Consider the following 20671-nt stretch of genomic DNA (forward strand, 5'->3'; position numbering starts at 1 on the left):
GCTCCTGGGCTTAAGCCGAAAATGTCTTCAGCTCTCGTGGCCTCAGTTTGTCTCTAATGTTTTACAGTTATTACACTCTAGGCATCTGACTAGCTCAAATAATTTTATTTGCCTTTATGTGTGATGTCGACGTAAGAAGCCACTAATGTATCTCTCAGATACATTTGAGATTTTTCTGAGCTTCCGAATTTGTTCTTTAACGAATGGCAGCAGGCAGAAATACAGCTGACCCCATGGCTATCTTTAGCGAAGCTAAACTAGCCTATGTTAACTTTTGTAGTGGTTTGTATGTGCCTGCGTGCATGTGACTCTGCCACATTAAAATTTATTTTGCCTGAAATGTATCTAGGCCACAAGCTATCACATCTTGAAAAAGTCTTTTGAAAGAGAGTGACCGGGACATGATGAGTCTGCTGGCCCCAACCGCTCACTGCAGGCCTCAGGCACCTGTGCCTTCTGTTCCTCTCACTTCCTAATCAGCAGGTGCACAAGAAGGGCTGCTCCAAGACATTTTGCTGCCGGTGGCTAAAAACAAGATGAGGCCCTTCCTATTCCATGTTCAAGAGTTGACTGGACTGGCAGTTAAGTAATTCTTCAATGCTGGCCATGGGACAACATCCTTCACCATGCCTGAAGGCAGCAAGCTAGCTTAAGAGGCACAAGGCAGGCTACTTTGCACACAGCTCTCTCCTCCAACACATTACTGCCACCTCCCAGAATCTGCTGCCTGGGGCAAATGCTTCACTCTGCCAGCTGGTCGTGTGCACAGGCACTAGAACTTTTGCATCCTGTGTTGTTATACTATGGCTGCAATCCTATACTACCTACTTGGATGTAAGGGCCACTGAACTCAATGACAATTACTTCTGAGTAGACATGTCGATAGGATAGTGCTGTAAAAGTCTCCCTCTTTCTTGTATCAGGTGTGCTTGTAATCAGAGGATCATGCTAACACAGCTCATGCTCTGCTCATGCGGGGCTGCTTGCAACCAGAAAATTAAACACCATGGAGAAAATCTCTGTGCTAAAGGCTTCTAACACATACCTCAGAGCCAATGTTTTCTAACACATACCTCAAAGTCTTCTGAGAACCCATGCTGGTTGTTGGCATACAGTTCACCAATATGCTTAACAAACTGTTTGACAGGAACAGCTTCCATGTCATCTGCAAAACGAAAAAGAGATTCAGCAGTACAGTCAATATTTTATAACTGCAAAGGCTAGTGCTCTCTTCTAAGGTTTGTAAATAATATCTCTAATAGCAGTTTGCTAATCAGTGGAGGCTGGGGGCTCCGATTTTGATGGGACTGTGAATCCATTCTAAGTTTCAGTCAGAACTTTAAAGGAGCTATCCAGAATGCTGAACCCTAATCCCAAAATGGGATCAGCACCGTGGATAGCTCCTTTAGAGTTCTGGCTGGTTCTGACTGAAACTCAGAATAGACTCCCAGCCCCACTGAAATCGGAGCCCCCCAACCTCCACTATCATTAATAATCAGTGTATGAAGATTGTTTTGTGTACCTTCACTGCTGAAATAAGTCCAAGATAACATGCATTCAGTCAAAAAACAGCAAAGTGGGTGCTACTACTCAAAGTGATCTACATATTATTATTATTTTGGTACAATCACTAACTCTCATTCATCACCAAATGCCATGTTGTTGCTGTTTTGGCAAATTCTCATTTTATTGATTCTACTAAACAGGAAATGTTTGTTTGTTTTGGTTCTACTTTATACAGGTAGGATGCAAAAAAGAACATTCACAAACATAAAAAAGTAGCCCTGGACAGCTTCATGTTGGATAGACTTAATCAGATCCGATTTGGGTAAATGTACTTGTAGTGGTGGAGTTTGCCATGTGGTTGAGAAATCAGTGCATCTATGTATGATTACCTTTTTTTTTTTAGGCCTAATCACAGATAATGCAAATATGAATAGGGCAAATTACTTTACTTTGGCTAAGCAGATTTATTTTACATCTTTGGGTGTAGCTTAGCATTAGGCAATGTTGTGCAAAGTAATAATATATTAACACATAGTGAAGACTTTTGGTTCTAAATGATATTCTTGGCATCAATTCCTCTGACTTCTGCTATTAATTGGTGGGAGGTTCAGGACAGTTAAAAGGAAATACTTCTTCACACAGTGCATAGTTAAACTATAGAATTCACTACTACAAGATGTAGTGATGGCCACCAATTTGCATGGCTTTAAAAGGGGGTTGGATAAATTCCTGGAGGAGAAGGCTATCAATGGCTACTAGTCTTGATGGTTATATGCTCCTCCAGCATCAGAGGCAGTATGGCTATGGACACCAGTTGCTGGGGGAAATGGGGAAGAGGGTGCTGTTGCACTCATGGCCTGCTTGTGGGTTTCTCACAAGCAGCTGGTTGGTGACTCTGTAAACAGAATGCTGAACTGGATGGACCTTGGTCTGATCCAGCACGGTTCTTATGTTCTTATGTGCTGTGATGTACATGACTGGATTAACGATTAAACGAAGAGAGCTATTGAGTGGAGGCCCAACCAAAAGGGTTTGCCCATGGAAACATCCCATTCCATTGTGCCTGTGCTTGTATTAAGATCAAGTCAACATTTAACAGGCGCTTAATATATGGGGAAAGTACATTTATGCTTGCCTTGAATATACAATCAGTTGTTTGCTGTTTCATGGTTTCTACTATGTGACTGCAATATATTTTAAACAAACAAAAAATGTGTTGGGTGACTTGTAGCCATGTTGCTTTTTTTAGATATCCCAATGGAATACTGTCGCTACTAAATTATGGGGAAATTGTTGAACCTATACTTGGCAACAAGTCCCTTTTTTAGAATGTTTTTATTATGATATAATAATGAGAAAGCACGATAGTTTTATAACGTATCTAGTTAAAAGAGATAAAGGATACAATTTTAACATGGTAGACAATTAGTTTTCCCAGTATTCCTGTTTTATGGTTCTGTCTGCCATTACAAAGCTGTTGCTTCAAGGAATGGGCACATTATAATCTTTTGCACATGTTGTTGTTGATGATGCAAAATAAACAAAACACAACACACTTAGTTACACCAAAGGTTTGACAACTATGGGAATGAGCATAACTCCAACTCTGAAGAGACCAATGGGTTAGATCCTGACTTAGTTATGCTAAGAGTAGACCTACTGAAACCAATGGGATTTAAGTTAGTCATGATTAAATTAAGTTTCATTGACTTCAAAGGGTCTACTAACAGCATGGCAAAGTCTGGACCCAACCCAATGACTATTTTTCACTTTGGGTCATTTAACACCACAAACTTCCACACATTCCCCATATTTATGATATATCAGTAAGTGGGATGAACACAGGTCAAGGGTAGACATCAACATTTATCTCGAGAACAATGAAGTCAAATCACCACTTGGTGACAAGGGGTTAAACCCATCATCACACTGGCGAAGTCCACTAGTGCGACAGGATGTTCTCCCTCTCTCCTCCCCTCTACAGCCCTCTGTGCTGCCTAAAACCTGCTCTGGCAGGTTTACTAGCCCTCCACCGCAGATTTTGAGGATATGTGGAGTAGGAGGGGAGCTGCCACATCCAGGTTCCACTGATAGTACTGTTTCCTTCAGCAGAATGTCAGCAGCTGATACAACCCAATGTATTTGCAACTTCCTGTCCCTGAATATATTTCATCAATGATGTCTTTCTTTCCCAATTCAGCTTTTCCTCTTTTCCCCATTACCATCTTCATCAGTCTGCCCTTCACTTCCCTCTACATTTCTTAATGTACAGCTAAGAAAACTTCCACATAAGGATTGCATTCCCATCAAGTTCCCCATCCTGTCTGATTAATTGTCCAGCAACTGAAAAGGTTAATGCTGACACAGAGCACTACCAAACATCACAATGAGATGATCCCAACTGCACGACCATCTTTACCAAGCTGCCAGTAGACTTAGGGACACCGTATGGTATGAGGCAAATCATTTGATGATTGAAAGCTTTTCACTTTGAAAATAATACAATCTCTCAAGAGTCTGAGTGTCTTAGCACAGGTAAGTGTTCATTCAGTTAGATAATCTTCCGGTTCAGATTCTGAACTACCAAACATGAAAAAATGACTGATTTTGACTTACAGAATATATGCCTGAGGTAAATGTACTGCCAACCCACATTCATTTTGTGTTTTTTCCTTGCCTCAAAAAGCCAGAAATTCAAGTACTTTGGGCGACTGTGAGTTGCCCATTTTGATACCCTTAGCATACTTATTTTATGTATCAGGAGCACTCTATTGTGAAAAAATATATAGTCAGCCATAAATAGAGTTTGAGAGTTCCACATTCCAACATGCAGTCATTGTCTGAAAATTCCATCCTGTGCTTTGAAGGCATTTTGACCTTCTTTGCTGAGGAGCTCTAAAGAGCTCCTCAAAGAAAATCTGCTAAACTAACATATAAGGAAAGTGCTCCTCCTAGGTACCTCTTATCTAGTGGCTACTGCTAAGCTTCTTTTCCATTTCAGGACAAATGTGCTTCAGAGACCATAACTCTTTTAGCCTACTGAAGAGATTAATGAAATCCTATAAAGGCTAATTAGGAAACCTAACAGTTGCTCAGTTCATATTCCCATTTGAGCAATTAGCTTTTTCCCTGTCTAAAATCAGACCAGCCTTCATTAGTGTCACAACGGAAAAAACCCACCCTTCCTACTAGTTCCATCATTGAATAAATGGAAGGAGATTTTACATTTATGACATTTCACAACACATTTTTATTTATTTTAATATTTCCCCCCGTATCCTATCTTAGTGACTTAAGATGAATACATCCTTATGGATAAAAATTAAAAAGTTTCTCTCTTTAAAAATAACCTGATTTAAAATTAAATCTGCATTACTACTAAATATGATGTTAAAGCTTAGCCTGCACCTCTTCATCTAAACATGGAAAAACACTCTTTTATCAAGTAACCATCAAGCCCTTACTTCTAGAAATTTCTGAAACATAGAATTCAAGGAAATGGTCTTGCTCAGTGGTCTTTTCACATACGCAGAATTCCATTAACTGCACATTTCCCCAGGTCTTTAAACTAGGGATGCACAACTTGTGGCCCAGGAGTCCTCCAGAGCTTTTACTGGACTTCCCAACTCCCTCCTGACAATTTCCCCATTGCCTGTACTCTCTGCTCCCTCCCCTAGAGTTCGTTATACAGATTGCTTTTTTTCCCCTGCTGGTGGATTGTTGAGATGTGTGTACATGTGGTTGCTGCAAGTCAGCGTCACAACCCTTAGGGCCGAAAAGGTTGTGCTCTAAATATTGTAATACAAAAGGTGTGAAGGCTGTAAAACCAACATTTTGGATTACCTTCCTAAGGCTTATGTTTAGTTGTAAATCAGGTACAACACTTTAGGAAATATCTAAATATAAAGAGAAAATGTGATTTATATCAGTGATGTAAAGCTGTCTTTTCTTTTGGAAATTTAATGGTACCCTGTGGTGGCTGGTGGGGCAGGGCACATAAATGTAGGCGGAGCCAACTAGAGCATGAGATCAAAGCAGAGGAGAGGGGAACGCAGCCACAGTTGCCTTACCTGCCCGGATATACCAGCCATCTCTAACACTGTCATTGCCTCATGTCACAGCAAGGAAGCACAAATGACTCACTCATTGTCTTTCCATGCTAATGGGTCTCAAGATGTACATTCTCTGCTACTGTGTCTGGATAATGTTAAAAACGTTCCTTAATGAACTGCGTAGGAGGGTGAGCCAGATCCCAATTGCAACCTACACTAAACCATAGCAGCTCTGGAAAAACAGGTACACTTTGCATTTAAGACACATTTATTCCCTAGTCAACTTTGGAGGCTGAAAAGTATTTCCAGACAATAGATTTGTCAGAATCCTGAGAAGTTCCACGTGAGAGAAAACTAAATGATTAATTGATGCTTTGCTATCACATCTTTCACAGTGGTCACTTCTACACCTACCTTTTTTTCCAGGGATCGTCCCAGGATCATCCCTGTGCATGCAAATGACACACAGGGAATCCCGGGAGCTGGCAGGGACGATCCCTCCATTTCCCTAGGATAATCCTTAGGTGTAGAAAGGGCCAGTCTGAAGCTGTCCATCCCAGGGCCAGCCCCCCAATACAGACCTCCCAGGCACAAAGTGCTTGAGGCAGATTGCTTGAGCTGGACCCTGCAGTGCAGACCAAGGCCATAGCTAGACCTAAGGTTTATCCCTGGATCGTCCAGGGGTCAAACCTGTTCATCTAGGTGACACACAGGGGATCCAGTGCTCAGGCAGGGGCGAACCCTGGATGATCCCAGGATAAACCTTAGGTCTAGCTGTGGCCCAAGACATTTAATATTTGTCCCAGGCCTGGTTAATCCAGAAGCTTCATGCTACCTGTTAAACACAGGGGCCAATCCTGACCATTCTTGTTCTTTTTGTGCCAGAGAAAAGGCTATGAGGCCTGAGCACACACACTTCACTAGGCCTCACCATAGCCCCAGACCCTGAGGATCTAAAATCAAGATTTAGGGTAGTATCCAATGTTAGCCTGACTTAGAGTAGACCCAATAAAATGAATAGGACTACTCCAAGTAGGACTAACATTGGATACTATCCTTAGAGTCCCTGACACCCAATATCCCCCCCCACTCTCTCTCTCTCTCTCTCTCTCACTCACACACACACACACTATTCTGTGTAGCTACTAGGAGGAGGGCTTTCTTTGCTGTGGCACCCCGGTTGTGGAACGAGCTCCCCAAAGAGGTTCGCCTGGCGCCTACACTGTATTCCTTCTGTCGCCAGTTGAAGACGTTTTTATTTTCTCAGTATTTTAACACCTATTAACTTAAATTTAAACTTTGCTGTTTTAATTCCATATTTTAACCTATATCAATGTTTGCTGTGTGGCTTTATCCTGGTTGTGCTTTTTATATTGTATTTTGTATTTGTGTTTTTAGATTGTTGGTTGTTTTTATGCTCTTCATGATTTTAATTTTTGTGAACCGCCCAGAGAGCTTCGGCCATTGGGCGGTATAAAAATGTAATAAATAAATAAATAAATAAATTCTATGTTTTGGGAAGGGCAAGGACTTTGACATGTAGTAGTAAAAAACCCACATTTCCATATCCTCTAACTTTGCACAGATGCAAATAGGGACAATTTTTTTAACACCCCAATTATTTCAAGGATGACTGTTTGTAGACTCCATCCCAAGTAATTACAGATAGCTAAGGCACAACCCCCGCTGTATGCTGCCCTTGTTTGCTATGCAATTGCTGACTGCAAAGGCAGGGAGAGTGTGCGTTCTTTTCATTCAAGATATATTAGAAGGACACAATTGCCTTACAATCTGCTGTCCACAGTTCCAAAATTTGAACGATAGTTCAACATTGTTCAGTATTTAAATAAAGCAACTGCGGAGTGTGATATGGCAGGGTGAGCATGGCATGCTGCCTTAAGTAAGGTCCACAGGCATGTATTGACAGTGATGCCTGCCAGAGTCGAGGTTGCGCATGATCCCCGCTCCAAGATGTAACTTCCAGACTCCCTGGGGACGGGGACTGAATCCTGAAGAACGATGCTAACAAGTCACACTGATAAACCCCTCCTCTCCCTTACCTGCCTCCGTCCGCGGTCCGTCAGCTTCTTCAATTGAGCCCGCGGTTCAACCAGGAAGTCTGGGCCGCACTTGCGGCCCAGACTTCCTGGTTGAACCGCGGGCTCAATTGAAGAAGCCGACGGACCGCGGACGGAGGCAGGTAAGGCCCCCTCCCCCTTGGTCCCTTATCGGGCTCTGCCGCCATCGCCGCACGGGCGGCGACGGCAGCAGGGCCCGGTAACCTCCCCGCCCTCCTCTCCCGGCCTTACCTGGCGCCACTCCCCTCCACTGCAGAGCTCCGATTCGGAGCCGGAGCTCCGCGGCGAAGAGGAGCGGAGTATGGGCGGAGCGGGGGGTCCGTGCACACCCCTAATAATGATCTCAGTCTGATTGTTTATTGGACCAAGATCAAGCATTGGGTTCCCTCACTTCTTGCTATTCTCACATGCCTAAATACAAGACTTCTGGGAAAGTGTGATTACATCTCTGACCGCAAAGCAGGATAGGGTGATCCCTGAAAGTCTGGCACATTGGAGAGGGGAGTTGGGAAGGCTAGGAGGGAGTTTATGAGCACAGCATTATGAGCACGTCCATTATGAGCACGTCCATTTTCGTCTGCTGCCCCTTACGCCTGGAACGCTCTTCCAGAACATTTGAGAACTACAAGTTCAACCGCAGCTTTTAAAGCTCAACTAAAAACTTTTCTTTTTCCTAAAGCTTTTAAAACTTGATGTTGTGCAGACTTCTACTGTTACTTTCTACTGTTAGTTTTACCCTACCCTGTGCCTGCTTACCCTACCCTGTACCTGTTTGCATTCTCTTCCCCTCCTTATTGTTTTACTATGATTTTATTGGATTGTAAGCCTATGCGGCAGGGTCTTGCTATTTACTGTTTTACTCTGTACAGCACCATGTACATTGATGGTGCTATATAAATAAATAAATAAATAAATAAATAATAATAATAATAATAATAATAATAATAATAATAACAGCAGTCATTCCCAATCTGATAAATATGGCTTATCAAACCAAGATCACTATTTCTAACTGGGCCTACTTTTCCATCCGGCCCATTACTGCTGACTTTGGCTCTCCATGGTCTCAGAAGGAAGACTTTCCCATCACCGTCTTTCTAATCTTTTTAACTCAATATGCCAGGGATTGGATCTGTGATCTTCTGCATCCAAGGTACAGTATGTCCTCTAACAATGAGCTATGGGGTGTAGAAGGGGCAGATGTTTGGAGGAGCAGAGATACAGTGTACACAAGAGCTGTTAAATGGGTGATTCAAAAACATTTAGGGGCCCACTTAAAAAAATCCTGCATGTAATGTAATCTATTGCAGCAGTTTAAGAGTTTGCTTTGGAATGTGAAGGCTACACAATCCAATGTGTACAACAGAGAGTAAGTCTCACTGAACTTAAGTGGGACTTACTTTCAAGCAAGCATGCATAAGATGCTTAGCACGGCAACTCACTCACGTTAAATATCTGCCCACTATATTTAAAAAGAAGGATGCAATCAAAAAGGATGCATTCATGTATCTCCTAGAACAGTTTGTCTTTCCGTTTTATTATCGCAGTTTGCCAGAAGCAAATCAGTACATATCATTTTATTTCTGCTAAAATAACCGCTGCGGGACTCATTTCAATGCTGCTAAGACATGAGATCATTTCTATTGCGCTCATCCCTGAAAATCCATAAAAACAAGGGAATTCATCTGATTCCCTTCTCAGAGCTTTCACCATGGTGAAAGCAGTGACCTTAACATTAGATATAAATCATAATTACTGAGCAACACATCTTGAGGTATGCCACATCCTGTCGATTTTCAAATGTATACCTATAAGTACATACCAGTGGCTACTTAAAAATAGTAAATAAAACCACTCTTAAAGGTGTTGCAAGATCCTCAATAAATACAGTATCTATCACAATTCATGTAAGAATATAAGAAGAGCCATGCTGGATCAGGCCAAGGGCCCATCAAATCCAGTATTCTGTTCAAACAGTAGCCAACGGACCCATGGGAAACCCATAAGGAGAACATGAATGCAACAGCACCCTCCCATCCATGTTCCCCAGCAGCTGGTGTATGTAGGCATACTGCCTCTGATACTAGAGGTAGCATATAAGGGGACAGGAGCAGGCAGAAGTAACATCGGGGCCTGCTCCTGCTGGACTCTTCCCCCCCTCCCCACAGGGCAAACTGCCATCTTGGCCCTGTGAGGAAGAAGAAGGACCGAGGGGACAGGAGCAGGCAGAAGTAACATCGGGGCCTGCTCCTGCTGGACTCTTCCCCCACCCCCACAGGGCAAACTGCCATCTTGGCCCTGTGGGGAAGAAGAAGGACCGAGGGGACAGGAGCAGGCAGAAGTAACATCGGGGCCTGCTCCTGCTGGACTCTCTCTCTCTCTCTCTCTCTCTCTCTCTCTCTCTCTCTCTCTCTTTCTCTCCCCTCCCTCCCTCCCTCCCTCCTTGACTCCTTTTCCTTGTGTGTCATGTCTTTATTAGATTGTAAGCCTGAGGGCAGGGACTGTCTTTTTTGCTAAGTGTAAGCTGCTCTCAGAGCTTTTTTTGGCTGAGGAGCGGGGTATAAGTATGATAAATAAATAAATAAATAAATAAATAAATAAATATACCCTTCAGGACTAGTAATTGATAGCCTTCTCCTCCATAAATTACTCCAACATCCTTATCCACTTTTAAAGCCATCCAAATTGGTGGCCATCACTACATCAGATGGTAATAAACTCCATATAAACTGCATGAAGATGTATGTCTTTTTATCTGTCCTGAAGCTCCACCAGTCAGTAGCAGACGTCAGAATCCCAACGTTGCAGAAAAAAACAGCCCTTGAGGTTTCCGAGGCAGCAGAGAGAGGGATCACAAGGTTGGAACATCCCCTCCAGTGGTAGACCTCTCTCTCTCTCTCTCTCTCTCTCTCTGTGTGCCATTTCTTATGACCCCTGGGATGCCCTACCAGAGCCCCAGGATTGCAGTGTTAGTGGTGCCCCTTTATAGCCTTGATGAGGTAGTGGGTTGCATTGTATTTGAATGTGGGGTGGTGGTAGTGGTAGCATAGTTTTCCCTTCGCCTTTTAATTCTTTCCCCAGGACTGTGATTATGGACAGATTGTTATTGTCTGTTACTTTTTGCCTTTGTTATGGTTATAAGAGGGATTTATAACTGATGAGTTTGTTTTTAAACAAGAACGTTTAAATGTTGTTGTTTTTAACTTTTAATTATCCTTTATGTCTATTTCTTAATATTTATAATTATTAATTTTCATTTGATTGGAAGGCAACAACTCTGTTAAATTATTGTTTTACTTTATGTGGCAGGTGTATCTGTGAGAAAAAGGGTTCTATTTTTCCAGAAGTATATGTAAGAAATGATGACTGTGATACTATTAGATCTCTGAACCAGACCAATTTATGATTTTATTAGAATGTAAGCCTATGCGGCAGGTCTTACTATTTTATTGTTTTACTATGTATAGAACCATGTACACTGATGGTACTATATAAATAAATTATTATTATTATTATTATTAATAATAATAATAATAATAATAATAATAATAATAATAATAATAATAGTTGAAACATGTTTGGTGTCTATTATATATGAGCATTTTTGTGGTATTTACTTTAGAGATGCATCAAATTGTTTGCTTCTAATTTTTGAGGTTATAAAATTGGTTATAAATATAATAAATAAATAAATAATTTATCTATCTATTGTCTGCTGAGTTTGTTTATTTATTAGATGTTACGTATCCTGACTTCACGATTTGCCTTACATCCCTCATGGGAGCCTTTCTAAACCCTTCATGCTATTCCAAGCATCTCAATCTACTGAAAGAAAAAGGACAGGCAACTGTCCTTAAAATGTTCTGATTATAATCCTATATTAAATGCAAGGGATTGAAATAAGCACAGTGGTCTGTCCCTTCCTTGCCAGTGGCTAGATTATGTGACTTCAATGTATAGACACTGTACATTGTGCAATATAAAAGCACAATATATTATACAGTATGCATACATTGAATTCTCATAACTAACGTTTGGACAATGGTGGTTCTACTACATTCCAAATACTGGCTGAGAGAGAGTATTGGCCTTAGCCAAATACTGGCTGAGAGAGACTATGGCCTTAGCTAGACCTAAGGATTATCCCAGGCAAATGGAGGGGTCGTCCCTGCCTGCTCCCAGTATCCCCTGTGTGTTATTTGGATGCACAGGGATGATCCCGGGATATAGGTCTGGTCTAACCATGGCCTATGTTGCTGTTGGTTGGAGCACCTACATTCCACAGAAACTCGATGACAGGTTTATTTAAGCTATAATGAGCCAAGGCACCCACGGGCTCCATCCTGGATATTCAGTCCCTGACTGTGGGTTATTGTGTTGTGTGAACCTGGCTGGCAGGGGTTATACAAGGGTTACACAAGTCTTGGATAATCCATGATTGTTTAACCTTTGCATAACCCCCACCAGCTGGGTTTGCATGACACGACAACCCATTGAATGTTGTTGGTTCCTGTGGGTGCTGTGATTCACCATGGCAAGCTACAGCATGGTGTGCAAAAGGCCCCAAAGAGATTTTAGCACACAATTAAACATTTAACAGCCAAATCTTATGCATGTCTATCCCAAAGTAAGTCCCATTGTGTTCAGTGGAACTTACTTTCAGGAAAGTATGCTTAGAACTGCAGCCTAAGTGCCATTAACAACACTCACTGGCCCTGATCCAGAATCTGCATGATCAGAGGCAGAGCAAAAAGAAAAAAGCTCATGTCTGTGGCTGAGGATTAATCCCACTTCATTTCAATCAAGATGGAATCTAATATAGCACCATGCCAATAGCAACCATGAAAATATATGTTAATTACAAAGATTATGCACACAGAATGAAATCTAAATGTATAAATCACATGCACAGATCCACCTTTAAATTATAAATGAAACAGACATTCAGTCTGCCCCTCTTACGTCTGCAAATAAGAAATGGGATTTTTTTCTGAGAAGTCCAAAAGAACACCATTTGTATTCATTGGGGAAAAATGGTTTATAAAGGTCAGATAGGTTTATAAGAACACACTTGACATGACAAGGCACTGGATATATCTTTGTCTCCTCCTCCTCCTTCTCCTCCTCGTCAGTAATTTATATGTACAATGACACACACTGATGATGGAAATATTTGTGTATTAATCTATGGAAATTTCTCAACTCCTGCAAAGATACAACTTCAAAATCTGTGAAGTATTTTCCCACTGGATTCAAATTTGTTGAGGTGAGATCTAATGGAAGATTTTGGATTAACTGAAGTTTATTAGACTTTATGAACATGGGACCCCTTTCTAAACATATTGTGCCTTCCGGGCCAGCCACCCCACGAACCATAGTCCATGTGGCATTGCACACAGGAACAGAACTGACCATCTTGTGAGCATTTAGAAGAGAAAAGTGCACATTGATTCCTTTATGGCAGCATTCCCCAACTTGGGTCTCTTTTGCTGTTTTAGACTGCAGCCCCCATTAGTCCCAATCAGCATGGCCCATGGCTAGAGGATATAGAGATTGTAGTCACAACCACCTGGAGGGACTTGGGTTCCTGAAGGCTTAACAACCTGAACCTACGTGGACACTATGATCAACATCAAAGGCCTTCCTTTGAGTGCTTCCTCCAAGGGAGGCTCGGAAGGTGGGAACAAGGCCTTCTCAGTGGTGCCCTCCTGATTGTGGAATGTCCTCCCTACCAAGTTCTGCCCGGCACCCACACTGTCATCTTTTCAGGGGCAGGTTAAGACTGTCCTCTACTCTCAGGCATTTGAGGGAATTATGATGGAGCATTTATGCCAGCTGATTCTATCAATATCTTATTGTAATTGCTTTAGCATTTAGATTTTATATGTTACAGATTTTATATTACGTTTTTATGATCTTGTATTGTGCTGTGTATTTTTGTGAAACGCCCAGAGAGCCTTGGTGTTGGGTGGTATAGAAATGGTATAAACAAAAAATAATAACAATAATTAAAGAATTGCACGGTTGCCTTTTATCTTTTTTTCCTTTCCTCTATTTACATGGAAATGCATATTAAATATGAGCATCAGCAAACCTCCTCCACCCACCCTATTTTTTACTGCCGTATGTTCTATTTTGTGAGTTGTTGGTGTGTGTGTTTTTTAAAAAATCGCAACCCATATTATTATTGTTTTTAAAGCCATGATTAGCTCTATGAGAAGATATAAGGGTAGCTACCCCAAATGAACTGGGTTAAGAAACAAAGACAAAGAAAGAAGGTAAAGTGTGTGTATGTGTGTGTGTAACAGGATGGCTAGCACGTTTAATAATGTTTAATCAGTCTGCCGTCCAGGAACAGTTGCTCTCCCCCTAAGGGTATGATCCCAGATGAGACCTATGCTTTTTGATTTACATTAGTGTGTAATAGCTGTAGGGGCGACTGAGCTAATGATCCTGTCTGTGTCCGGTGTTTCTCTACATTGCACAGTAGAGATAATTATGAATTGTAATGAGGACCCTAGGCTTCGGTACAGAATGTGCAACGATTTGTGCATACCTATAGGTTATTTAGTTACATGCTCAATAATGAAGTAAATGTCTTCAGTGGAAAACAAAGCATCTATACTATTAGATAATTTTGCAGTTGCGGACTATCAAAACTCTTATTATAATATCAGTAATTAGTGCCATGTATTCTGGAGCTGAAAAAGTTTCCAAAAGCTCTGGCAGAATCCCCCCCTTTTAAATGGAAATACAAGCGTATTCCACAATTTTAGATATACATAGTCAAATTGCTTCCTCTGTGGCTGTATAACTGAATGAAATTAGGTCTACTTGGCTCGATGAAATAGATGTACAGCTCCACAGGGACATATTTAACTATCCGTTTAAAACTACTGCCTAGGGTATCACTAGCAAATAAGGTTACTTTAAGGAACTGGCGTTTGTTAAAATGTCATTTATACTTTACTTCCAGAATCAATATAGCATGGAAGATTTTCTCACGCTCCCTGGCTGTTTCTAAAGGGGAAAAAAGTTCAAAAGAAGTATCGTTTTATCAACGGCAGACGAGAATCAAAAGGAAGAATTTTCCATTTAACCTTTAGAAAGGCTTTTCAGAAAAAATGACTGTACAGGAGTTATAACTGATGGGCAGGCAGGTGCAAAACAGCACTCAGCAGACAGCCCAGGGGAATGGGAGCTGAAGGCTTTTCTGGTTTGGTGGGGAAGCAACCATCAGGATGAGGTCAGGGCTGCTCTAACAGAATAAAAAAGGATATTTTTTCAAAAGTCCTTCTACATATATGCAACCAGGATGATCAGGGGCCTGGAAACAAAGCCCTATGAAGAGAGACTGAAAGAACTGGGCACGTTTAGCCTGGAGAAGAGAAGATTGAGGGGAGACATGATAGCACTCTTCAAATACTTAAAAGGTTGTCACACAGAGGAGGGCCAGGATCTCTTCTCAATCATCCCAGAGTGCAGGACACGGAATAACGGGCTTAAGTTACAGGGAGCCAGATTCTGGCTGGACATCAGGAAAAACTTTCTGACTGTTAGAGCAGTACGACAATGGAACCAGTTACCTAGGGAGGTTGTGGGTTCTCCCACACTAGAGGCATTCAAGAGGCAGCTGGACAACCATCTGCCAAGTCTGCTTTAGGGTGGATTCCTGCATTGAGCAGGGGGTTGGACTCGATGGCCTTATAAGCACCTTCCAATTCTACTATTCTATGATTCTATGACTTTTGAGTCCTCCACTTAAAAATGTAATCTTATTCTGAGTATTAGAAGTGTGCACAGGTTGTGGGGAGGGAGAATAACTTTAGAACCCGTTTTGGGGCTCTGGGAAGGGGTGTCTTCACCCCAGTCTGCTTTGGACCTGAGGTACAGCCTCACTTTGGTTTTCCAAAGCTTTGGATGTCCCTTCATTGAGGCCCTTGGTGCTGTCTCTGTTGAATTATGTAGGGGGAAATAAAGGCTGTAATCCCCAGGAAGAATCATGTTGTGTGCCTTCAGAGTGGTGCTTACAGAAGCTTCAGGAATCACAGAATCATAGAATAGTAGAGTTGAAAGGGGCCTATAAGGCCTTCGAGTCCAGCCCCCTGCTCAATGCTGGAATCCACTTTAAAACATCCCTAACAGATGGCTATCCAGCTATTTCTAGAATGCCTCTATTGTGGGGAGAGCCAATGACCTCGCAAGGTAATTGGTTTCATTGTTGTACTGCTCTTACAGTCAGAAAGTTTTTCCTGATGTCCAGCTGGAATCTGGCTTCCTGTAAGTTGAGCCCAGTTAGTCTGTGTCCTGCACTCTGGGATGATCGAGAAGAGATCCTGGCCCTCCTCTTATGTGACAACCTTTCAAGTATTTGAAGAGTGCTATCATGTCTCCCCTTAACCTTCTCAAGGGTAAACATGCCCAGTTCTTTCAGTCTCTCCTCATAGGGCTTTGTTTCCAGACCCCTGATCATCCTGGTTGCCCTCCTCTGAACATGCTCCCACCCATCTTGGACTCCCATTGGAGTCCACGCATTAGACCTTACTTTCCATAGTTCTGAGTTAATTAAAATCAGCTTTCCTAAAATTCAGAGTACATGTATGGCTATACTCAGCTTTTGCTTCCTTTAAAATCAAGACTTCAAGTATGACGTGGTCACTTACCCCCAGAATTCCTGTAACTGCCACTTTATCCACTAAGTCATCCCTATTGGTCAGTATCAAGTCAAGGATAGCCAACACTCTAGTTCGTTCCTCCACTTTCTGTTGGAGAAAGTTACCACCCACACATGTCCAGAATTTCTTGGAAGGGCCACTTTTGGCAGAATTTGTCTCCCAACAGATATCAGGGTAATTGAAGTCCCCCATCACTACTACATCACACTTCCTTGAAACACTGGCAATTTGCTTTTCAAAAGTTTCATCCAGCCCATTTTGCTCCATACTGCTTTGGGGAAGTCCTGCTTTGGACTTTGTCCAAAGTGGATTCATGGCCTCTAATGAGTACCATATACATCAAGCCCATTGCTAGGGTGTCTATGTGGAAATGAGGACAGGGCTCCATTCTTTAACAGTGATATTGAAAAGCAAATTTCAGCAGGTATCATTTGTATGCCTGCAGCACCTGATGAAATTCCCTCTTCATCACAACAGTTAAAGCTGCAGGAACCCTGCATAGTGTGACCAGATACAAAAGAGGGCAGGGTTCCTGCACCTTTAACTGTTGTGATGAAGAGAGAACTTCACCAGGTGCTGCATGCATACAAATGACACCTGTGGAAATTCGCCTTTCTATGCAACTGCTAAAGATACAGAAACTCTGTCCTCCTTTCCATATGGTCACCCTACTGTTGACTGCAGTCAGTCATGCACAAATAACTACAACAGTTTTCATTTTAGTCATTGCTTTGCAATGTATCTAACAAAGAAGTGCCTTTACATCTATAAACCTTGGTTTATTCATCAGTAAAAAGTGACACAATATACTCATACATGCTGGGAGGAATCTGTCTTCTCTCTTTCACAGAGAGGGAGATCCCCCCCCCAATATGTGGAAGTTTTCAGGGTGAACTACTTCCCAAACCAACCTACTCTACTACAAATAATAAAAAAAAACTTCTTCCAAACTCCTGTTTGGTAGCACTGGAACCTTGCAGTGCAAATGTTAGTGAAAATCTATTGAAGAGCAAGAACTTCCTCAAATGTAAAGGGGAGGGGGAAAGGTGGAGGCACACTTCTGAAAAATCCTCCTCCCAATGTGAAAGCCACCCACCCCATTAAGAACACGCCATCACATTTTGAACCACTGTAACCCTACATTTTTGGAAATCCACAATCTTCTGGATTTGTATGGTCTGTTCTGGAAAAGTTCTGATGTGAAGTTTGTTGGAAATCTTATGAAGGACGATCTTTCAAAATCTGGTAAGACTGTTTATATGCAATGACATTAAGGGAGTGACTGTAGTTCAGTGGTAGAGCACCTGCTTGGCATGCAGGTCACAGGTTCAATCCCCAGCATCTCCAAGTGGAGCAAAACAATTCTGTCTGAAACCCTGGAGAGCCATTGCTGCCAGTCAGAGTCAACAATACTGGTCTGGCTCAGTATAAGTCAGCTTCCTATGTATTTGCACGTTATTCTGAAGAAGCAAATAGGGAGTCGGGCAGTCTCTTAAATACCCTGATCCTGACTTATTTAGAGCTTTGTAAGCAAGTACCAAAACTTTAAACCTCATGCAGTAACACACAGAAAGCTACTGAAGTTCCCTCAACATAGGTAGCAGTAGCTGCTCCCATTACCAACCAGGCTGCAGCACTCTGCACTAACTGCAGCTTCCAAAGCAACTTCAAGGGGAGTCCCATGTAAAGCAGTAATCAAATTTTGAAGTTACCGCAGAAATCAAGCTATTCCCTACCAGCCTATTTAATTTTCTTAGACTGTGATGCCCTAGGTCACAGAACTATTAAAACTTACAAAAACTGCTATACACTACTCAGAGGGGAATCTTACATGGTCATATAAGTAGGGACATATATCTATTCAATGTGTATATCCCTATTTTTAGGACCAAGTAAGAGCCCAGTTCTGAACATTTAAAAATGTATGAATGACTTGGCTTATTTTATTTTATACAAAATGTTGTGTGTGTCCCCTTTTCCTCTCCAAAAGGGTCATTCAACGTCGCTAACAAAGCATAAAAACCAACACAAGAATAAAAATAACGAGAATTCCTCATTAAGTAAATGTTGTCCAAGAGAAAGAACCATTGCCTCTTCCTTTCAGAGATAATAAGGGTTTATTTGCACCACACACCAGTCGTCTCCAACCTGGTGTCTCAATATGTGTTGGATTAGAACATAGAATCATAGAATAGTAGAGTTGGAAGGGGTCTATAAGGGCATAGAGTCCAACCTGTACACTGATGGTGCTATATAAATAAATAAATAAATAAATAAATAATAATAACCTCCTGCTCAATGCAGGAATCCACCTCAAAGCATCCCTGACAGATGGCTGCCCAGCTGCCTCTTGAAGGTCTCTAGTGAGGGAGAGCCCACAACCTCCATAGGGAATTGGTTCCATTATAGTACTTCTCTAATAGTCAGGAAGTTTTTCCTGATGTCCAGCCAGAATCTGGCTTCCTGTAACTTGAGCCAATTATTCTGTGTCCTGCACTCTGGGAGGATTGAGAAGAGATCCTGGCCTTCCTCTGCATGGCAATCTTTCAAGTATTTGAAGAGTGCTATCATGTCTCCCCTCAATCTTCTCTTCTCCAGGCTAAACAGTTCTTTCAGTCTCTCCTCATAGGGCTTTGTCTCCAGACCCCCAATCATCTGGAAACTACAAGTCCCATCACATGCAATGGCACCACATCTGGGGGGCACCACATCTAGGGGGCACAGTCCACTACCAAGTGAGTTAGTGCAGGACTCCTGGGGTTTTGCTGCTTCAGAAACAGTGTATTTTTCAACAATGTCTCTTTTTGTATGCTGAGGTAAAGAGATACACTTGGACTTTTATCCTTGATGTTCTAGTTCTCTATATTCCAGGGGGCTCTTAACATGGAGAAGCATTAAAATTCAATTCCACACCTGCAGTCTTTAGTCTAGTCTTAAAAGGCTCCTTCAATCTAAACTTGCTGAATGTGTAGCTTGGTTCTGAAATGTTTCCATGTACAAAATACCTGCATTTATGTTACATAGCTTTAGTCCTGAACACTCCAGACTGTCTGTACAGGAGGTGGAAAAAGATCATAGATAACTTGCAGAATATTCTGGAGGAGAGGCATTCTCTAGGGCCACATGATAGAATTTTGGCAATACATGACAAAAGGATGGAAAGAATGCTCTATTCTTTTTAGTTTTTAGGGAAATCCCATTGCTTTAGGTATGAAGAACTTCTAGTTTGTAGAAGTGTGGACATCATACATGGCCAACAGGAAAACACCACATCTTGCAAAGTTGTATGTAATTCTGACTTGGTGTTATGGTGCTAATTGGATAGCACATGTGAAGAAAAGCTGTGTCAGAACAGTTTATCCACAGACCTTTCCTGGTGACAATCCTATAAAGCAGATCCAGCAATAATTTAGAAGCCAGCTAATGAGATCACCCTTGGAAAATTGACATATGCAACATCTCTCTCTATCTCTGCTCCAGAGATCACTTTAAAAAGTCATCCATGAATATCAGAAGTTATGTCAGCCGAGGGACTCATAGTTCTGACAAAAACCTCTAGTTCTATGAAATAATCCTAAGGTTGTCCACCTTTATTTTACACAATATTGCTGGAGAGCAATATCTAATTGGTATGTAATGCCTTGGACATATGTATGAAAGATACCATTCTCAGTGGTAGAGCACATGTTTTGAATGCACAAGGTCCCAGTTCAATCTTTGACATCTCCAGAGATTTCCAGGGAACTTCTAAAAAATTCAAAGGTGACTTTAGCTAGGTAAGACCCCCATCTGAAACCCTGGAGAACAGCTGCCAGTCAGTGGGGTGTTCAGACGACACAACAGCCCACTGTGCTGTGGTGTGTGTGGGCTGTGCACAGCCACCATTTTGAATATCCAACTCCTGCTTGGGTTTTGTTGTGTTGTTGGAACCCGACGAGGATGGGTTACTGCAAGGGCTAAACAACCCTCACATAACCCATGGTCTATTTTAGGGTTATGCAAGGGTTAACCCTCACACAACCCACACTTGCTGGGTTCGCACAACACAACAACCCCTGAGTGGTTAGATATGCAAGATGGTGCCCATAGGTGGCGCGACTTGTCGTAGGTTAAATAACCCACAATGAGCTTTGCCATGCTGTCTGAACCTGGACAGTGCAAACCAGGGATGGGGAAAAGGTAGATCTCCAGAAGTCTGAGCTAGATGGGCCAATGGTCTAGCTCGGTACCAGGCAACATCCTATGTTCTGGTTATCTTTGAAAGATACTGGTAAGTTAATCTAATGCTAAAATTCAAATCAGTGGCCTACCCAACCAAAATGATGCATTTCGTGGAGGAAGTGAAATAAAAAGAATGTAA

General features: G+C 41.9%; 1 protein-coding gene across 4 annotated transcripts in view; it reads right to left on the bottom strand.

The window, feature by feature from the left end:
• Positions 1 to 20671, bottom strand: part of PTPRG (protein tyrosine phosphatase receptor type G) — a 689896-nt gene that overhangs the window by 40433 nt on the left and 628792 nt on the right. For all 4 annotated transcript variants that reach the window (XM_063122069.1, XM_063122068.1, XM_063122070.1 and 1 more), the window contains one exon: positions 1074 to 1165. In XM_063122069.1, the coding sequence (XP_062978139.1) occupies positions 1074 to 1165 (92 nt within the window). The remainder of the gene's footprint in view (positions 1 to 1073; positions 1166 to 20671) is intronic.

This window comes from Elgaria multicarinata, chromosome 3 (genome assembly GCF_023053635.1).
Source record: "Elgaria multicarinata webbii isolate HBS135686 ecotype San Diego chromosome 3, rElgMul1.1.pri, whole genome shotgun sequence".
In the NCBI taxonomy this organism is placed as follows: domain Eukaryota; kingdom Metazoa; phylum Chordata; class Lepidosauria; order Squamata; family Anguidae; genus Elgaria; species Elgaria multicarinata.